Here is a 19,633-nt window from a genome sequence, read left to right as displayed (position 1 = left end):
CACCCTAGTGTTAGCATTCTAGTCTTTCTGCAGAAATTATTGAATAAATATAAAAAAATAGATAAAATATTATAAATATTCAATAAAGGTTTTTTTTTTTTTTTCATTTTAATGTTTGGATTTTTTTTTTTTAAGGCCCCTTTTACTTGGGACAACTTCTTAGCTAGTTGTTTGGCAGCTCTAGGTAGTACAGTTAAGATTCTGCTGTATATAAAATATGCGGTTTAGTATTTTTTCCCTAGAGTAACAACTTACTGAAGTTAGTTCTAGAAATAATGCATATATATATCTGGAACTCCACACTTTTAAAATAAAAGCACCTGCGTTTATTTTAATAATTCAGTAGTCTTTAAGTTCAGTCTTTTGGCTATGGAAATTAAATGGGGGAAAAAAATAATAGCTTACTTCATTAACATAGTATTTAAAAGTACTTAAAAATACTTGACTGTTTCATACAGTTATATATAATATTTCATTCTGGTGGATCCCAGAGCAGTTTGCAGATTGTAAACCAGTATGAATAGGAATAGCTTCTCCTCCCAATGGAAGAAAACACTCTGGAATGAAATGCAGCAGCTAACACAACACTACAATGCTATACAACAATTCAAGATGCGAGTTGAAGACAATCACAGTATGCAACTTAAAATGCAAGGGAAATTTAGAGAGGCAGAATGTAATTACCCAAGTTGAAATTTCATTCATCTTTAACACTTAGTCTTACAAAATGTGCCATGGCATCTTTAATCACCACTAATGTCAAACTATACAGAGCCTCCTTCAGGACAGTGATCCTGAATACCATGCTGGAACATTATCAGTGTCCAAGAAATATAGGAGAACACTTTCCTTCTGGACTGTGTTTAGACTTTGTGACTCTTCTTTTTCTTGATCCCTTACTAGTGGATGAGAATGAACTTTATCTGTGGAAGACAATTTGGAAGCATTATGAACAAAAAATACACAAGGGTTTTAACAATGTCTTTGAAGGTTGCTGCTTTCTTCAATGGAAATCTTGTAAATTTAAATATTTCTAATACCTAGACAGAAAGGGACACTTTTAGATTACCAGACATCTGTCTTTTGGTGGTTTGGTTTAACTATGGATTTTCATCATTTTGATTTTTAAATGTTTTTTGAGAGTGCAAATTTGACTTTTCATATCCTATTGGCAACTAGTCTGATCATACCAAATTACTGTCCGTCCCTTTGCACAAAGACATGTTTTAATCTGTGAACTATTTAAATGTTTTATATAATCTACATAATTTTAAACCTTTTAAAGCCACAGATTGTTTGTGGGGGAAAAAATTTGGTTTTATAAATCAAACTGTTCTGAAGACAGCTATACTGGAATCCAGAGGAACTTTTTATGAAAAAAAATATTTACTATTTATCATCCTTGATATTTTCCAAGTGTCAGTAAACTAGTGTATGGTAGCATATTGAAATATTGCACTTTGCGCACATCTTGAGAGTCAAAAAATTCAACAATCCGGTTAATTTTATTTAGCTATTGCTCATTTGTATAGCATCCAGTTTTGTATATTGGAATATAAGCTATCTTCATATATAATTGTCACTAATTGTAAAGAGTTTATATTTATATGCCCACCAAAGGGTTCATTTAATCTTTTTTTGTATAAATGTAGTATTGCAATCCTTTAACTCTTGTTTGTCAATTTAACCCTTCTTTAAAAGACAGTCTTAAAATATCCTTTTAGTTCTGTATTCATCTATCCTTTTTTCTCAGCTTCTCTCTAATTCTAGGCTCATCCCTATAGAATTTGGTTTTTTGTTTTTGTTTTTTATTAATTTGACAAAAAGTTTATCCTGACTTTTCTTGGAAGACTTTAATAGCTACAGTAAAAGCTGTGTTATCTGGCACTTTACCAACCAGAAAGCTCTAGAAACCAGCATTTTTGATATCCATTAAAAGTCCGGTTGGCACGGGGCTGGCAGGCTCCCTACGTGACTCTGTGTGGCTCCCTGGAAGCGGCAACATTTCCCTGCTGCTCCTAGGCGAAGGAACAACCACAGGGGCTCCATGCGCTGCCCTGTCCACCCCGAGCGCTGGCTCCGGAGCTCCCATTGGCCAGGAGCTGCGGGGGCAGCGCCTGGGGCAGAAGTATTGCGCAGAGCTGCCTGGCCGTGCCTCCGCCTAGGAGCAGTAGGGACATGGCACTGCTTGTGGGTAGCCACCAGAGGTGAACGCCACCCAGATCCGACACCCCGCAACCCCTCCCGTGCCCCAGCCCCCCTCCTGCATCCAAATTTCCTCCCAGAGCCTGCTCCCCCTCCTGCGCCCAAATTCCTTCCCTCCATTGGTAAGTATAATTCTTAGTTAAGCAGAATTTTTGACTAACCAGCACCTCCTCCCCCCCCACCCCCATTCCCTCAACATGCCGGATAACAAAGCTTTATATACTGTATATAGATATTGTAGATAAGTGACAGCCCACTAGTTGTGTGATGTAGGTAATATTTGTTTTCTTCCTTGATCATTGCATATTGCACATAGATGTGTGTTCAGCTTCTTTTGCTGGGGCTTGATTGGTTTTGAACTAATTTCGTACAGATTAGCTGAGTGTTTGAGTGGTGCCATGGACAGCTTTTTCTCTAATTGTGGAAATGCAATAAAGATCCCTTAATTGATCATTTTGAAGTAAGCTTTTTATAATTGTGTAGTACAAATGGAATTTGTTTCAAGTCAATGTTTACACTTTAGGACAAAGATGGAGACAGGGCTGTTCACCACGCAGCTTTTGGAGATGAAGGTGCTGTGATAGAGGTTTTGCACAGAGGCAGTGCAGATTTGAATGCTCGCAACAAACGCAGACAGACTCCACTTCATATTGCTGTTAACAAAGGTCATTTACAAGTTGTGAAGACTTTACTGGACTTTGGCTGTCATCCTAGTCTCCAGGTAAAACAAATTTTGACTTTCATTTTTTGTCTTCAAACTGTAAGATTTATGCAAACTGCAAGATTTATGTAGGTGGATGCTGCATGTAGATGTATAAATATTCCTATTAAGGCTGTTAAATTGAATTGTTTTCTGTATTTCATATTGAAATTTAAAATGCACCTTGCTCTAGGCATGTGTATAATATTTTAAGACTATATAGATTGGGTCAATGTACAAATATGTTTAACATGCAGATTAACTCTCTCTTCCTCCAGTCAGCACCCCTTATCCTTCCCCACATATGTAATCTGGTAAGAGAAGCTTTGCAGTATGACCTAAAGGCCAGCAAATTTAGACTGTCAGAAAAAGGGAGAAAACACCTTCCAGAGTTGAACCCATCAGACAGTATGTCTGCCACAAGACTTCCATTCAAACATGAAGTCTGTTATTGAAAGCCTCTGCTGCCATGGTATTACACAGGGAGGAATAACTGCCTCTGTAAACTAATTGGAAACTAGTGCAAACGGTACTGCAAAAGGGAGAAATACTGCCTCAAAAATGAACAAACAAAACCCCACTTCTAAATAAGCAGACAGTTACATTCTGCCTGACCTGAAGCTTCAACATAGCTGCATGCACAGTGCATTGCACATGTAAATCTAAAGATGAAAAAGGATGGATAAATGTGCTGAGGTCAGCATCTGAAAGAAAAGGTTGTAAAGCCCTAGGCAAATATGAATGATACAACACACTCCTACTGTTGCTATCTGGATATCCTTGTGCTTCAAACTCCACCAAATTTTCCTATTTGTGCACCTTGGAAAGAAGAGGTGAGAACTTTCTTAAAGCAACTAATGTAGTGATTGCTATTTACTCAATTTTTTTCCTCCTCGCCTATTACTTCCATCTTACTGAAGTAGAGCCTCAGCTAGCAAACTTTAATCCAGACCCCAGTTTCTGTAAGCATTGGATATAACAACCAGCCTGTTCTGTTTGGCTCAGTAATAGGGGCAATTGGGTGAAATTCAAATGGCCTGTGATATAAAGGAGGCTGGGCTATATCTACTGCTCCCTTTGGTCCGTAAACTCAATGAATATATGTAACTACACCATCTACAGGCAATACAAATCAGAAAATCCCTATGACAATAATACATTTTCAGATTCTGCACATGTGCAGAGAAGTCTAATGCGCATGCAGTTAAGCAATTGATTTCACTGAGATGGATGAGAATGCAGGAGGCATTTGGGGTTGGGACTTGGCTGTAGCTAACTGGCATGTTCTTTAGCTCTCAAGCCAACCCGCTGCACAAAGGAAAACAATTTAGTCTACATACAATAAGCTCAAGAAATCAGATTGGTTGGAATGAGTAAACTATGTCATTTCATTTTGGTGGGCCAGTGCAGGATGTTTGCCAAATTTGGCAGATATTGCTGTTTTGACGTCTGCTATTCCCACAGAAAAAGTTCTAAGGGATCCTTTTTACACTGTGCTGCAGTGTGCTGCTAATTGATAAGCACTAGTGATGAAATACTGGCCCCACTGAAGTCAATTGCAAAACTCCTGTTGACTTCAGTAGGGCCAGGATTTCACCCAGAAACATAAATCCTGAGAAAAGAAGAACAGGAGTACTTGTGGCACCTTAGAGACTAACAAATTTATTCTTCGAAGAAGTGGGCTGTAGTCCACGAAAGCTTATGCTCTAATAAATTTGTTAGTCTCTAAGGTGCCACAAGTACTCCTGTTCTTCTTTTTGCGGATACAGACTAACACGGCTGTTACTCTGAAACCTGTCATAAATCCTGAGAATATGCATCTCTGCAGCAGTACAATGAACTCAACTAAAAACATTTTCCTACTGTAGACATTATAGGATGCTTATTTTTAATTTAAATTGTTGGGTTTTTGAGCAAATTATGCACCAGTGTATTTTTTCTTTAATTTGGACTTTTCAAAACTAAAACCCCAGGAAGCTAAAAAAGTGAATATAAATTCTGTGGTCAGGTGTGTGCTGAAAAATTTCTGGCACCTTTAAACCATGTATTGTCTTGTTGGTACTAGCCATAAATTATTTATAAAATGTAATGTTGCCCCATGAAATCTTCCCTTTTGCTTCATTAAAAATACAGCCTTGCACAAGTTTAACTATCCTGGAGGGGTGTGTGTGTGCACATTTTTCATTGGTCTGCTTTGTTCATATTATTTTTTAGAGGAGGTTTTAGCTTGAATTTTTGTATGACAGTTGTCTCGAACATGAAGATTAAATTTATGAACTATATATTTGAAATTTATGCTAGTAGACATTTGAATTTTTATAAATCTTGAACTTAAAGAATTTTTAATGTCTAACTTTTTTTTGTGATGCATGACACTTTTTATAGCAAATACATGCAGAAAACATGGCAGTTAATGACTTTTGTAGGTGATACTGAACTACAAATTGCCTACATACTTGAAAAATGTGCATAGCTCTTTGTTGTGTGCAGATCACACAGATCTACCTCTACTCCAGACCTGAATCTGTCCAGACTGAGATCTGTCTGTCTCTCTGACATCTCCTCATGGATATTCAGCGGACAGCTAAAGCTCAACATGACTATAACAGAGTTCTTAATTTCCCTTCTCCCTACCTCTTACTCTCACTCACTGTGGACAACACAACCATCCTAGTGCTCGGGCCTGTAACCTGGGAGTCCTCTTTGATTCAGACCTTTCTCTAGCTCCTCACATTCAGGCTATGTGTGAATCTTGTTAATTTTTTTTCTGCTTAACGTTTCTCAGATACAGCCTTTCCTACCTATCCACACAGTTAAAACTTTTGACCAGGCTCTGATGAACTCATGTCTCAATCTTTGCAACATTCTTTTCCCTGGTATTAATGTTGCATTCTTGCCCCAATCATCTACTCAGAATGCTGCTTCAAATATCTTTCCCCTAATGTGTTGCTTTGACATGTTGCCTGTCTCTGCATCCCTCCACTGGCTCCCTCTTCTCTATTGTATCAAACATAAACATGTCTTCATTTTCGAGGCCCTTGATGCCCTATCCTCATCCTACCTATCATCTCTTTCGAGATGTCAGCTCCCACCTCTGCTAGGCCAATAATTCCAGCCTCAATCACTCGCTTGTTAATTTTTCAAAAAAGCACCTTTATGCTTTCTCACGTGCTGCCCCTCACTATTGGGGCAGGAGCTCCCCATAAGCAGCTGCAAAGTTATCTCCTCCAAATTCCTCCCCAAAACTGTCTTCTGCCGTGATACCTATATAAAGCTTGATAAATGGGCCACTGGCCTGCTGAGACAATTACCTATCATGCTGATTAATATTGTCTCATTGTTTCCTTCTACTTCCCTTTTGGCTTACATTTAGATTGTAAACTCATTGGGGCAGTGAGAGTCTGTTTTGTATTTTATGTTTTGTATTTGTATGGTGCCTGGTAGTATGATGTCCTGGTCCTAGATGCTATAGTAATACAATTAATAAATAAAAACATATATATTAACTTCTCCTTCAGACTGTCCTCGTTCTGTGATTAAACTTCACAAAACTATTATGACCAAAAAGCAGTGTTAAGTGTGCAGACTGGACTGGAGTTATAATTTGTAAGTGCTGGAAAATGGTATTAAAAGTTATCTTGTATTTGCATCTCATTAGTTCCTATAGTGACATGTGAGACCTTCTTTTCCCATAAATTTCCTTTTTAAATAGGTAAATATGGAAGCTGAAGAAAATCATTTCTGTTTTTAGGATTCTGAAGGTGACACTCCGCTCCATGATGCGATAAGTAAAAAACGTGATGACATCCTGGCTGTACTGTTAGAAGCTGGGGCAGATGTTACTATTACAAACAACAATGGATTTAATGCTCTCCATCATGCTGCACTAAGAGGGAATCCCAGGTACATTCTTGTTGTCTTTAGTGTTTAGTTCATGATGTTTGATTAAAGGAGGAAAAATGAGAAAAAACATTCTGGTATTTTGGTAACTTTTATAGTAGATTTATTATGCTGAAATGTAGCAAGCCAGATTTTTACCCAAAAGTGAAATTTTGGAGAGACTTTATGTAAAAATGGTTCGGCTACTGAGTATGAGAAGGAAGGGTGAGATGGTTGGCTATGTGGTGAGGGGAAGGAGATGCTCTCCCAATCATTTTAAAAAACATTTTTATATACAACCATTAAACTGTTCTATAGCTGGAACAACTGAGGGTAAAAAGTTGAAATTTTGAATGGAATGAATCTTTATTAAGAAGAGCCATTGAGTATTTCAGTGAAAATTTGGGAGTTAGGAGGCTTTGAAAACTGTATTTTACACATGCACAATAACTGAAATAGAGGTATTTTTAACAACTTTCTACCAATGGAAGGAAGGTTGGTTGGGTTGTGCATGCATGTATGGTAGGTACATATACTTGGGAATGTGGGTATTTCTGAAATTGTGCAGTCAGCAAGGGTTCCATAGGAGCACAGTGGTTTGCATGGTTAATTGTATTCTCACATGAGCGTCTAATAGTGCAACGTATGCTCCGAATGAAGCAAGGGCTGTCCTGGCCTAATTAATTAATCAAAAAATATTAGCCTAGGAAATTTCATAAAATGTACTTTGGGGGAATAGTAGGCGTTCAGATATGAGAATGCCATGGTTATGGATCCATATGTATCCTTAACTCTGTCCCCTTGTGTGATTATAACATTCCTGTCCTGAGTCATCTGATCTTAAGTTACTATTTTTCAAGTAACAATATAATATATGTTTATAAACCCCAGTGAATGAGGCACAGATTTGCAGGAGTCTTCATGTAACATGCTATGAGTACTGTAAGTTGCTGAGTGAGTGAGGATTCCTTAGCATAGTAATGAGTTTTTCTACCTGCCATATGCAGACTATCATACATTAGTAGATGAAGTTGCATGTGTAAGCTTATAGAAACATTGTGTAATATTTTAAAAATATGTGGTCATGTAGTTAAAGATTGTATTGTTCACACTCATAAGTAGGCAGTTTTGGGTTGCACATACAACTGTAACAATGCCATTATGTAATTTGAGTGCTTAACCATGTAACCATAATGTCTTAATCTTTTCTGTTTAGAATAGTAAATACTGATTTACACAGCAAAGTTACAAGGATATTCCTTTAAAGCCCTGTACAGTGTAAAGTGAGCATGTTTAAGTTTGTCATGTTAACTTTGCCCTTGATGGTACAATAATTTAAAACATCAAAACCATGTATTTATAATAGCATATTTATTGAAGTAGATTAGCCATTTTTGACCTATGCACAACAGTTCATTCTTTAATTGTTTATCTGTAAGCATGTTTTGTTGCGTTTAGTAACTGCACATTTTTTTCTAAAATCTTCATTTGTATATAATAATTCTAGTAGTTGGCTTTTTTGCATGATTTAAGCCAGGGATCGGCAACGTTCGGCATGCGGCTTGCCAGGGTAAGCACCCTAGCGGGCCGGGCTAGTTTATTTACCAGGTTCGGCCGATTGCGGCCCCCACTGGCCGCGGTTCGCTGTCCCGGGCCAATGGGGGAGGCGGGAAGCTGCGGCCAGCACATCCCTCGGCCCGCACCGCTTCTCGCTGCCCCCACTGGCCTGGGACGGCGAGCTGCGGCCAGTGGGGGCCGCGATCAGCCGAACCTGCCGCGTCAGCAGGTAAATAAACTGGCCCAGCCCGCCAAGGTGCTTACCCTGGTGAGCTGCGTGCCGAACGTTGATGACTCCTGATTTAAGCTGTTTGGAAAGCTTTCACTGTCACTGCTTGTGAAGAGCTATTTATGGATAAATGGCATTCTCCAGAATTTCAGTCCAGCACTTTCATTAGCATTAAGTGCAAATATAATGGAAAATGTGATGTCATTTGCATGCAACTAAACCAGCATTTTATGAATAAATGAAGTGTTAATGTTTTTATTTCATTGCTTGTTTGAGCTGAAAGGTAATGGAATTGTTTAGTAACAGAAAAGCTAATGGAGTTGGACGTGTAACTGTGGGTATTGCTTGGCCTGTAGAATCTTTACTAATTTTTGTGGCTAATACATGAGACGAGAACCACGATTAACTTTTAACTCTTACATTTTCGTGACTGGCAGTTAGCAAATTACACGTAAATATTTTCCTATGTCCATATGGAATCAGATGCACATAATAAACACAGAACCAGATAGTAACAGTTTTAGTTGTTTTGAATGGAACTGTACTTTAATCCAGTGGAAATGATGTTATGAAGAATAGGAAAAATTGCACTTAAATTTTTCTACAGCACTCATCGCCATAGTATCTAAGATAGGAAACACTTCAAGGAGCTAATCAAGACACTAGACAACATGACTAGCTGCACTCATTTGAAGGCACTTGCCTTTCTGACTATCAGAATCTGAAGCCTTGGCATTTTACTAGATTAGTCAGTGCTCCTTGATATCTAGGTAGCAGCAGTAGGCAAAGTACCATCTTCTGTCTCCAGCTTGTCAGGATTCAATGGCTGTTGCTCTGAGGACCTTGCCTAGTGACCGTGATCCATATGTTCTTCACCTCAAGATTAGATTCCCTGTATTTGGAGTCAAGACCACTCTTACTCATTGAGACAACTGCTTATTGGGCCACTGAGGCTGTCTGATCCTAGGGGGGAAATTTTGGGAGTTGGAAGCCTTGGAACCCAGTGTGGCAAATGAGCTCTACTCTGACCGTTCTCAGAGTGTGGTGCAAACCCACATTCCAGAGAAGCATTCCTGCAATAACAAGCTTAAGAACAGTGATTGAGAGGTGGGAAAATATTACAGGTATAAGTGATTGATTGAACTCTACGATGGTACCTGGATACTATTGTGACTGAAGAGGAAAGCGTAGATTTATGTAGGTGCTTGTATGGCTCTCATCTAACTAACTAAATATAAATAAAAATAAAAAAATAAATAAATGAACACCTCCTAAGTGGGTTTTCTTTTAATCTCCTTTTCTTCTTTCCTAACCTATAGAAGAAATAGTTTGATTATTTCATACATTTTTTGTATGAGTAGATGAGTATTTTCCACATGGATATGAGAAGAAATTAAGAGAAAATCTCATGAGGTTTGCATTTTGTTCTGAAATTTTCATGGCCCCTCATCTCTTGCCAGAGTGGCTTATGTAGTCCCAGGTGCAGTTTTGTCTGCAGCGCTCAAACTTTTTCTATTGGTTGTCCGTTTCATTGCCCTCCAGCTAGCCTCCTCCTAGTTAAAACTAGGGGACTATTAGCTCAGGTACTTTGTTCTTAACTGTTATGTTGTATCACATATAGAATGGCAGTCTGTTAAATAGAAGGTATATAAACTGTTTCAGGCTTTGAGACAAAACCAGAACATTAACTTAATCTGGAAATAAATGTAAAGCTAGTGCAGTCTTTGCACCTCATGAGTTGCCATGGTGTCATGTGAAATCTTGGTGTTTTACTAGATTAACTATAATTTTCACATAGTTTGAAGCTATAGACTTCTGTGCAGAATACTGCAGTAATCTAGTCTTAAGGTGACAGACATGAGTGTGAAGACCCATCACAAAAGGACCCAAACCTCTTGCCAAATTTAGATAGATTTAATTTACTTCAGAAGTGCTTGGATTATACAGCAACGCTTACTATTAAAAGATTAGATGGATGATGGCAAGAGATTCCTTGACACTTGCCAAGTTGGCATCCAGAAGCAGCTGAGTGTCTACTACACCCCTACATTCCTCTTTATGACAGGTTGCTAGTCCTACTAATAAACAACAGGCAGACCTCATTAAGAGCAACTGTATAAACCCCACTAGACTCTTCAAGTCTGTCAGCACCTTGTCAGTAGTATTGAAGGCAGTTGTTCTAAAAGACTTGTCATAGACATTTGACTCCCAGATTGTTCCCCACCACAACTATTATGTTTTTCCCTCATATAGGGAGACTCAGGATAGTATGGAGATGGGGTCATACAGCTAAGGACTCTTAGAAGTTTCTGGAAGAGTTCTGTCATGACTTAGTCTCCCCCAGCCCCCCCCCCCCCCCCAAAATAGATTTGTGATAGTTGATGTGTCAGTAAAGCAATGTTGTTTGTTTGAATAAAGGTTTAACAACCTTTTTTAAAAGTTGGTCTCCAGCAATGGCCTCCACACCTCTCTTTTGGCATTCACCTGCAAGTAGGGGCCTGGAACTAATGCACAGGGTGGCTCATACATTCTAGTACCCCAAGAGTGCCAGTGAACATCGTGGCTGAAACTCAAGCAAAGATAACTCCTCTCCCCCCAAAAAAACCAATCAACCAACAAGCTGTTTGTGCTACCACTCTACAGACCATTAAGTTAACAGCAATACACTACTATATGCTTCACCGTTAGCCTCGCTCTCAGAAAACCTTGTGCAAATTTGTCAATTTTGAGTACCAACATCATTTGGTCACAGGAGATAGCGGTATACTATTGTAAAATTACAGTTTAGCTTTTATTCTGAAAGCTTTACGTGTCTGTAGATCATTGAGGTAAATGTGGTTCAACTTTGTTGATATTATTAGCCTATTATATCTAGCACATTGAATTATGTTGAATTGCAAGGTTTTAATATATTGCCGTTTCTCTGTTGATCTTTGCTTATTTCCTAATGCTTTCTTTCTAATGTTTTAATTAATAATCTGAAAAAATCATTAAATGTTTAATTGATTTTGGATATTAAGTAGAAAATATTTAATTAAAATAAGACAGTAAATAATTAAGAGGTCTATAGTTTTAGATGATTCAGAATTTTTTTCTACACATTTGTCCGATGAAAGTATGCTTGTGCGGATACAGTAAGTGTGTCTTAATGATGATATGTTGATTATGGCCAGTAATCAACATCCTAACGTTTGAGTTTTAATTATTGTAACAGGTAAGATATTTTACCTTCGTGTGTACATGTATGAAAGAACCATCAGTACAGAATAAGAGTTTTCTTGGCTTTTGTAATAGTATGTAAAATTTATACAATACAGTAGACCTGATTCCGTATGTGCCATAGATACACTTCTTGCTTAAAGGAATTGCTGAGTAAAAAGAAACAATTATGTTCAAGATAGGTGGAGTAAGTGTGTAGAAATTTCATTTTTATTTAACAGAGAACCTTGTTAAAATTTTTGAGTCCACCTAAATATACCAGATTGTTACAAACTCATTAGCTTCTGCCTTTTCCCCCCTAAGGATTATGAACCCCATTGCTGAAAGTTGTAAAGACATTTCCCTAATTTTGAGATATGTCCATTTCTTACTTCTTAACCAAATTTTACAAGCACCAAATAGAAACAAAAATAGGACTTGGGTATATATTACGGGTCAATCATATTTTCCAAATTACCATAACCATGGTTATATTTAATTTGTCCAGAAATAGTCTGTTGCTTCAAATATTTTGAGCTAAAGAATGTAGCTGTGAAGAGTGAGTGAGTGCACTTGTCCCCGTAGCCGCAAACATCTTGATTCTGCATTCTGTCTTGGGAATAAAGCTTAAAGAATAGTGCAATTAACATCTTAAAGTGAATCGCCTTTTTGCCCAAAAGGACTTCTTAAGTAATGGCCATACAGACTACCATCCTATGGGCATCCATATTACCAGTTCATCAAAGGAATAATTCAAAGTTATAATTTTAGTATAGTTTAGCTTTAGGTGGGAACAGAAGCTGAATGTCTAACAGTAAGATGCACTTTTCAAATACTTTTCTTCAATAGCAAATGGCATGTATTTTGCTGCAGAGACTAATTTGTTCATAAACTAGTAATTGCAATTTGGGAGATTATACATGTCTTTAAAAATGGAGTTGGAAATCCTTTTGCTATTTCCTGTTTTGGTATTTGTATTGGGTGAATCCATGTTATGTATGGGTGAGGTACTGAACTGTTTGGTGGTGATGGAATAGAGAAATGAGATTTGTCAAAAGTATGTTTAGCCTTAGTAAGAATTACAGGATTACTTTGGGGGGGTTATTCTCAGATGTATTTGGATGACTAAGTTGCCAGGGCAATAGGTTGGGTGTGGGGAAAGTGCTAAAATTTTAGTCATTTTTCTAAAAGGATGAAAATTATCTTGACTTGGTATTTGCACTTAATTCAGTAAGTGCATGTGATTCAATTTGGGAAGCTGAACATAAGACATACACTTTAGGAAGGTATTACAGTATAGAAAAAAGTTCAGAAAATGCTTTTACAGAAGACTTTTCTAAATGTGAGTGGGGAGGAAATATAATCTCTCAGGGTTAAACCTTGGAGTAGGTGGCGAATTAGAGTGTAGCATCGAGGTCAGTGACAAATTTATTAGCTGTTAATTGTAAATAATATTCTCAACATGTACAAGATGCAAATACAGTTGCTTCCCTGAGGGATTTCCTCTCTAGTACAATATTGTTAGAAAAAGAATACCTGTGAAGCAGAATCAATATGATAGTAGAGTATGTTTCCCTCTCCCCCTCCCTTTTTGTGTGTTTTTAAAGCAGGGGGGGAGAAACCTTAAGAAAAAACAGGAAGCAATACATGACTGAACAATCAATTTATTTGAATGCGGAATTTTTTTCTTATAGAAATTACCATTGGTACCATTTTTTACTAAATAAGAACAGAATGTGAAACACAAATAATTCTACAAGTAATTGTTTATCTAGAAATACTGCCTTTGGGACATCCTGAAGTATAACTGAATACCATACTTTCACATTTGTTTCCTTCTGTTGACCGTGTGCATTTAATCTGTCCAGAATAGTTGAAGCATGTTCAAAGTTGCCATTATACAAGTGTTAAATCCATTATTGAAAATATTTGATGTCCTGTAGTGATCAATGCATAGCTACAGCTGGTTGAAGGGGACCAAATCCATTGAAGAGGTGATTTGGTTCCATTTTACCAGCTTTAGCAAAGCATTGGAGTGCAGGAAAGCTGTAACTTTTTATAACAAAACAGCTGAGTTTTTTATTGTACACGTACAATTTTAAAAGTACACACATTTTTCAGCTATAAATGTTACACTTATTGACACTTCGCTTTTAATTTTTAAAGTAATTGGAGATTTAACTTAAGTCATTTTTGGAGGGAGGGCAGGAAGGAAACATTTACCCCAGAATGCCTTATACAATATACCAGTCTGTTCTCTCTTTTAGCATCTTTGTAGGCACAACTATAGACTAGCCTCATGTCAAAGTACCGGGGCAGTATTAAACATTTTTCCTTTTGATTGTTTAATTCTGGAGAGTGTTTGGATTTATGTTTAGGGCCACTTACATTTATTCCTTTTACTCATTAAATTAAAGTGCACTATAGAAAGCAACACTTCCCCCCCACACCATTTATATCTTGCTGCTGCTTTAGTACAATAGTTGATTAGCACAAGTAACAGATTAGGTTGTGTAAAGAGGAGTATTGTAGCCTCTCTCTTATAAATATCAAGTGCTTTTAATTCATTTTGGTACATTTCTGCTTAGCATTCACTTTAGGAATTCCCATATATGCCATTATAGTACAAGGGAATTTTTTTCTGTTTACACATGCTTTCTCTTTCTGTACAAACACCTGATGTTATCAATCTGGAATTTTCTTTATCTAAAGCCCTTTTAGATGAAAGGTTCCTTAACACACTACATATCTTTTTATAAGTAGAGTTAAACGTGCTATATTTCATGCATTTTCTTAAAGGTAATTTGTGCTGGTAAATTGCAATAGATACACTAAACAGACAAATATTGCATTTGAAAACCTGGGGTTTTTTTTAAGCTTTGCCGGGGAGACATTAGTTCAAACCATGCACTAATAATGCTCCTGTCAAGTGTAGTCTTCATCTGTTTGTTGTGAAGTCTAATGATGAAATTTATGTAAATATATTCTTTACACCATCTATCCTAATAGAAACATAGCAGGTGTGTCATTTGAACTTAAGCATTAAAGACCGCTATAAAAGTGGCTTCTATTTTTACCAGTTATACAGGAGCTGTTTTACAGATCCAGCTGCTCAAGTGTGCTTTTGGATGGCAATACAGTTTCATGTACTGGCCATATCGGGGCAAAAAAATGGCCATGGAAAACAGCAGTGTAGCATTTGATAATGTCAGCATCTGTTATCCCTGTCAGTCACGCAGTTGAAATATTTGAGTTACAACAGTGTCAGCAGATGCCCAGAGTTCAGCATGTGCTCAGTTAAAATTGAACAGCTGATCTAAGTGATGGATGTGACATTTTAGAGTGACTGAGTATATTCTTAGAGATATGTTAATATGAGCTAGCAAGAAGCAATGTCAATATATAATTTTAACTTTTATATCTCTCTGAGAACTGTCATTTTGTTTCATAGTAGAATTGCTGTCTTATTACGGCATAGCAAGAGCAGATTCAGCATCAGTGGCTTGTTATAAAGAACCCGTCACAATAAGTTTGATCCTTAGTAAAGATAGTCAGATATTTAGATTGAAACCTACATATCAATTGCTGGCATAACATGGAAAGCTTCAGAGAAATAAATGAAGTTGTCCACTTACTCCAATAGTGAATTGGGTTCTCAGTCTACAGATCTGTCAGTTACGAGCCTAGAAGCTAAGCAGCATTATGAAACCCAGTAGAGTTGCTAATAGTTTAGCTTTTTTCCATTATAAAACAGCCTGTAATTTGGAGGTTGGAGTTCTATACAGACTACATTCCAAGGTATTTGATCATGTGGAAAATAACTCAGACCAATTTATAAAAAATTACCTTATGAATACAGTTACATTAGTTTGATTCCTTTTTATATAAGTGTAATTCTATAGTTCCGGCTAAATACTTTTTAAAAAAAAAATCTAATAATTTTTGGTATTTTGTAGTGATTAAGATTCGCCTCCTTTGAAAAATGGAACACATATCCAATAAACTAATATTTTTGAAGGCATAATTATCCTTTGGGTCTCTTACATTTGAGATTTTCCTTTCCTGACACAAAAAATGATCCCAGAATTTTAAAAATATTAAAATAAAAAAACGAATGGACTCAGAATCTTTATTCTTTAATCTGGGCCAATTGTGCCTGTTACGACAAGCATGTATAATATGCAAGCATTACTGTTCGGAGCCTCCTATAATATCTATACATAGATGAGTAAGTGCAGCACAAGTCATTCGTTACTTAAAAATTTCTTTGTGTTGACTGATTTTGTTGATGTGTTTTAGTTAACATTAATTTTTAGAAATAAATGGTATGCTTCTGTTGACAGCTTCACCTTTCTCTTATTTTCCATATAGTTTTTACAATTACAGCTTACCAAACTAGGGTTTCATAATTTAAAACTGAAATTTTAGGTGAAGAGTTTAAGGAGCAGCAGTATAAATTTGATAATTTCATATGTAATTCAGAATTGCTTAGCCAGTTTTGTTAAAATTAGACTGCGTTTTTCAGAAAAATGTAGGAATCCTGTGTTCTGTGATTCCCGTGTTTTTGTTTTGGAATCTGTCATTAGCCTTAATCCGCTGACTGGCAGCTGTGGCCTAGAAATCTCTGCATTGTCACTTTACATGCATGAACCTGACACTGCAGTTTATTCCATCCAAGCTCTCAGTGCATTTAATAATGGTTGATTTGGAGAAACACCAAACTTATGTCTCTAAAATATTAGAATTTGTATATGGTAATTTAAAATTATTTTGAAAACATTTTTCTCTTCTGTTTGCTAAATCAAAATTTAACTGCCAAGCAGTTTCTTACAACAGTGTTAATTATTACTAGACTCGGTGTCTATGGATTATTAGGCAAACTTAATTTTGGAATCAGAGCATGGTCTGCAGATTTAAGATTTTTTTTTAATCACATTCCTCATTTCTTTAGATAATCTTTAAAAAAGTCTACTTTAGTTGAGTAAAGTTAGGGTGAAAAAGATTTTTCTGAATAGGATTGATAATCAGTTTTGCAAATAGGCTATATATTTCATCCAGAGTTTTCTAGTGTGACTATTTGCATTTCCAAACTCATTTTGAATTTATAAACAAAAACCCTGAAGTTTTGTTCATAATTTATCTACAACCAATAACAGAACTTTCTCTACCCACCCTCTAAATAAGTGACTTGGGATAATGTTTCAAGATTCATAAGCAATACGTGATTTTACTTTGGCAGTAGCGTCATCTGACCCTTACCAAGTTAATTTGTTAATTTGCCACATGAAAGTCATTCAAACAATAGGAGACCTGTTTCTTCCAGCTGCAGTTTAATTTCCTCTTACTGGTCGTTCAGTGCCTGCCAAAAATACATACTTCTTTACATTCCATAGCATTATATGTTCATATGGGTACATAAAGAAGTATGTACTCTGGGCAGGAATACATATAGTTGCTCAGCTATCTGTCAAAAAGAATCTGAAAGTATTTTGCTTTTTCGTTCCTTTCCTTGTTAGAAGATGCTGAATGCATGTTGTCATTTCTTTGAAAGAACAGTCTTAAAATAAACTTGTTATAAGCTAACCTTTTTCTCTAAGACTGAACTTTACAATGCAATTTACCTGCAAAGTGACTTAAAGTGTTTTACAGTTCCATGTTCCGTGATGACATGGACATTTGAAGCACTTATCCAGATTTTTGTTGTCTCTTGGTGTTCATTCTGGCTGGCCAATTTTGAAGGTAGAGATGTCATTGGTGGGTGGCTTTGCAAAGTACTTTCCTGGAATAGATAATTGTAGTCCACCATAAGAACTTCAGTTTTCTTTGAGTCTTCTGCCAGATTTCCATGCTGGTATACAGATTGCATTTAGTATCCTGAAGGGAAGTATAAACTCATCCAATATGATGGAAGGAAATAACCTTTACCCCCTTCCCCCCCCCCCCTCAAAAAATCCTGTCCACTTCCCCCCAGGTCTAGTATCTCTTTCTACTGCAGATCCAGACTTAAAACAAAAAAGCAAAACAAATAAAAACCAAACTCCCACAAGGCTGATGATCCTGCTAATTGAAAAGATGACATTGAATTTTTTAAAAATGATTGTGTCAGGATTTGGGCTTTTAGCGGGCCAGAGGTCATATGTGAGAGCCAATGCTTACTCGGCACTTCTAGAATAGTTTTTTTGAGTTTGTGTAGTTGCTCACCTGCTTCAGTCGCAGAATCTTTTTCAGGCTTACAATATCAGTGCCAATTTACATAAATGATAAATGTTCATCTGTTTAAATTGAATTTTATCCCCTTTCTTCACATTCTGTTATGTGCTTCCGAGGTACACGATCAGCTTTTAATGACCAGTAAACATTCAGTATGCGGGCAGGGTGTGACTTTTAAAGAGCCGACAGAAGTAGATTGACTGCCTAATTTATAGTTAGTAGGTGTTTAAGAAAAAAAAAAAGTTGGTGTCCGTTATAGTAGACTTTGCCTTTCCAGTGTTAGAAATGCTATTTTGAAATAAACTTAAAAATTAGTAAATTTAATAGGCCTGAGAAAAGGGGAGAGCAGTGGAAGTAAAAATTTCTGCAGCCCATGACAAAAAGCTAGTGCAGCTGATAGAGAGCAAATCAGAGTGTGGCAGTAGCTAGCACAGTACTACAAGGAGAAACAGCAATGCAGCATTAGAATTACAGCATGCACATTCTAGGTTTAAAATAGGTTGTTTTCTTGTACATCTAAGGTAGATCACTAAAAATCTAACAAATGTTTTGGAGCTAAGCAGTGAATTACTGTACTATTGACTTTTTAAAATATAGTTTTAAAATGTTTGAGTTAGTTGTGATTTCTAAGGTACGGTGATGCTTTTCACTAAAATTAAATCATTTTGATTTTTAGAAATCATTGCATGGCAATACACTACCAGTGCATATCTGATAAAAGATCTGTCAAATATCTGCTGTGAAATTTGGACTAGAGTTTTCGCTAAGCCTGCTCTTTACACTACAAATGCTTGATACTTTAACACACTGAAATTAAGCTGTGCCCAGAATAGAGGTACGAATATAACAATAAAAACAATCTAGTAAATAATAGTTAAACATGCAGAAAGTCATAGGTATCCTTTAAATGTGCAGAATAACACAGGCCTCCTATTACCTGTAAGCTTAGTATCATGCAGCATTTGCAGTTGGAAGAGAGGTAATGACCTAGAGAGATACATCAGCAGCAGCCATCTCATCTTGAGTGTTCGTCTGATTCAGCTCTTCATTATATGCGAGGGGGAGTAGGGGGGAAGTGTCAGTGAATACAGTACCTTACCACCTTAAATAGATAAAACTTCAAAGCAAAATAGTGTGAACAGTGAAGCTTACTTGGTGCTGCTACCTTTCTTGGATTGATAAAATATGGATGATGTTGCGTAGAAATTAATATCTTGTGGCTGCTGGGCTAAGAATTAAGTGTCCAAGGAAAGATGCTAGGAAGCCCTGGGATGGTGAACTCAGCCCATTGGCAGATGAAAGTAATCAGAGAAAAAGTTGGAGTGACCCAAAAAAAAAAAAAAAAAAAAAATTTCTTCCAGCTCCTTAGATATTGCACCGCATTTGTTCTTGATTGAGGTTAAGTTTCCAGGCTTAACTGTAGGCAGATCTGTGTTGAAGCTACATTCCATCTCCAGAGGTCAAGTCTGTGAGTGAGGTCAGGGCTCCCACATGCACACTACAGAAGAAACTAACTGTATTTCCCACTCAGAGGGCATGAGCAAAACTGTTACAGCTTTATAGGCAGCTAAGCATTTGAAACATGCACTCCCAGGCAAACAGGCTCTCTTGTGCCTCTCTCTTCCCTGACCATATTTAGTCAACCATTGCAAAAA

The 19,633-nt window shown here is 36.9% G+C and overlaps 1 protein-coding gene and 1 long non-coding RNA gene across 3 annotated transcripts in view; one reads left to right on the top strand and one right to left on the bottom strand.

Moving 5' to 3' along the window:
- Positions 1-19,633, top strand: part of MIB1 (MIB E3 ubiquitin protein ligase 1) — a 115,066-nt gene that overhangs the window by 38,627 nt on the left and 56,806 nt on the right. For both annotated transcript variants that reach the window (XM_054020156.1, XM_054020157.1), the window contains exons 11-12: positions 2,729-2,926; positions 6,657-6,808. In XM_054020156.1, coding sequence (XP_053876131.1) covers positions 2,729-2,926; positions 6,657-6,808 — 350 coding nt within the window. The remainder of the gene's footprint in view (positions 1-2,728; positions 2,927-6,656; positions 6,809-19,633) is intronic.
- On the bottom strand, positions 332-19,625 carry LOC128832626 (uncharacterized). Its single transcript, XR_008444020.1, has 3 exons — positions 18,916-19,625; positions 17,390-17,547; positions 332-923 (listed from the first exon to the last, which is right to left on the bottom strand). It is a non-coding gene; the product is annotated as an uncharacterized LOC128832626 (long non-coding RNA).

This window comes from Malaclemys terrapin, chromosome 2 (assembly GCF_027887155.1).
Source record: "Malaclemys terrapin pileata isolate rMalTer1 chromosome 2, rMalTer1.hap1, whole genome shotgun sequence".
NCBI lineage: Eukaryota > Metazoa > Chordata > Testudines > Emydidae > Malaclemys > Malaclemys terrapin.
Note: the sequence above shows the minus strand (reverse complement) of the source record. Positions and strands in the feature narration are given on the sequence as shown.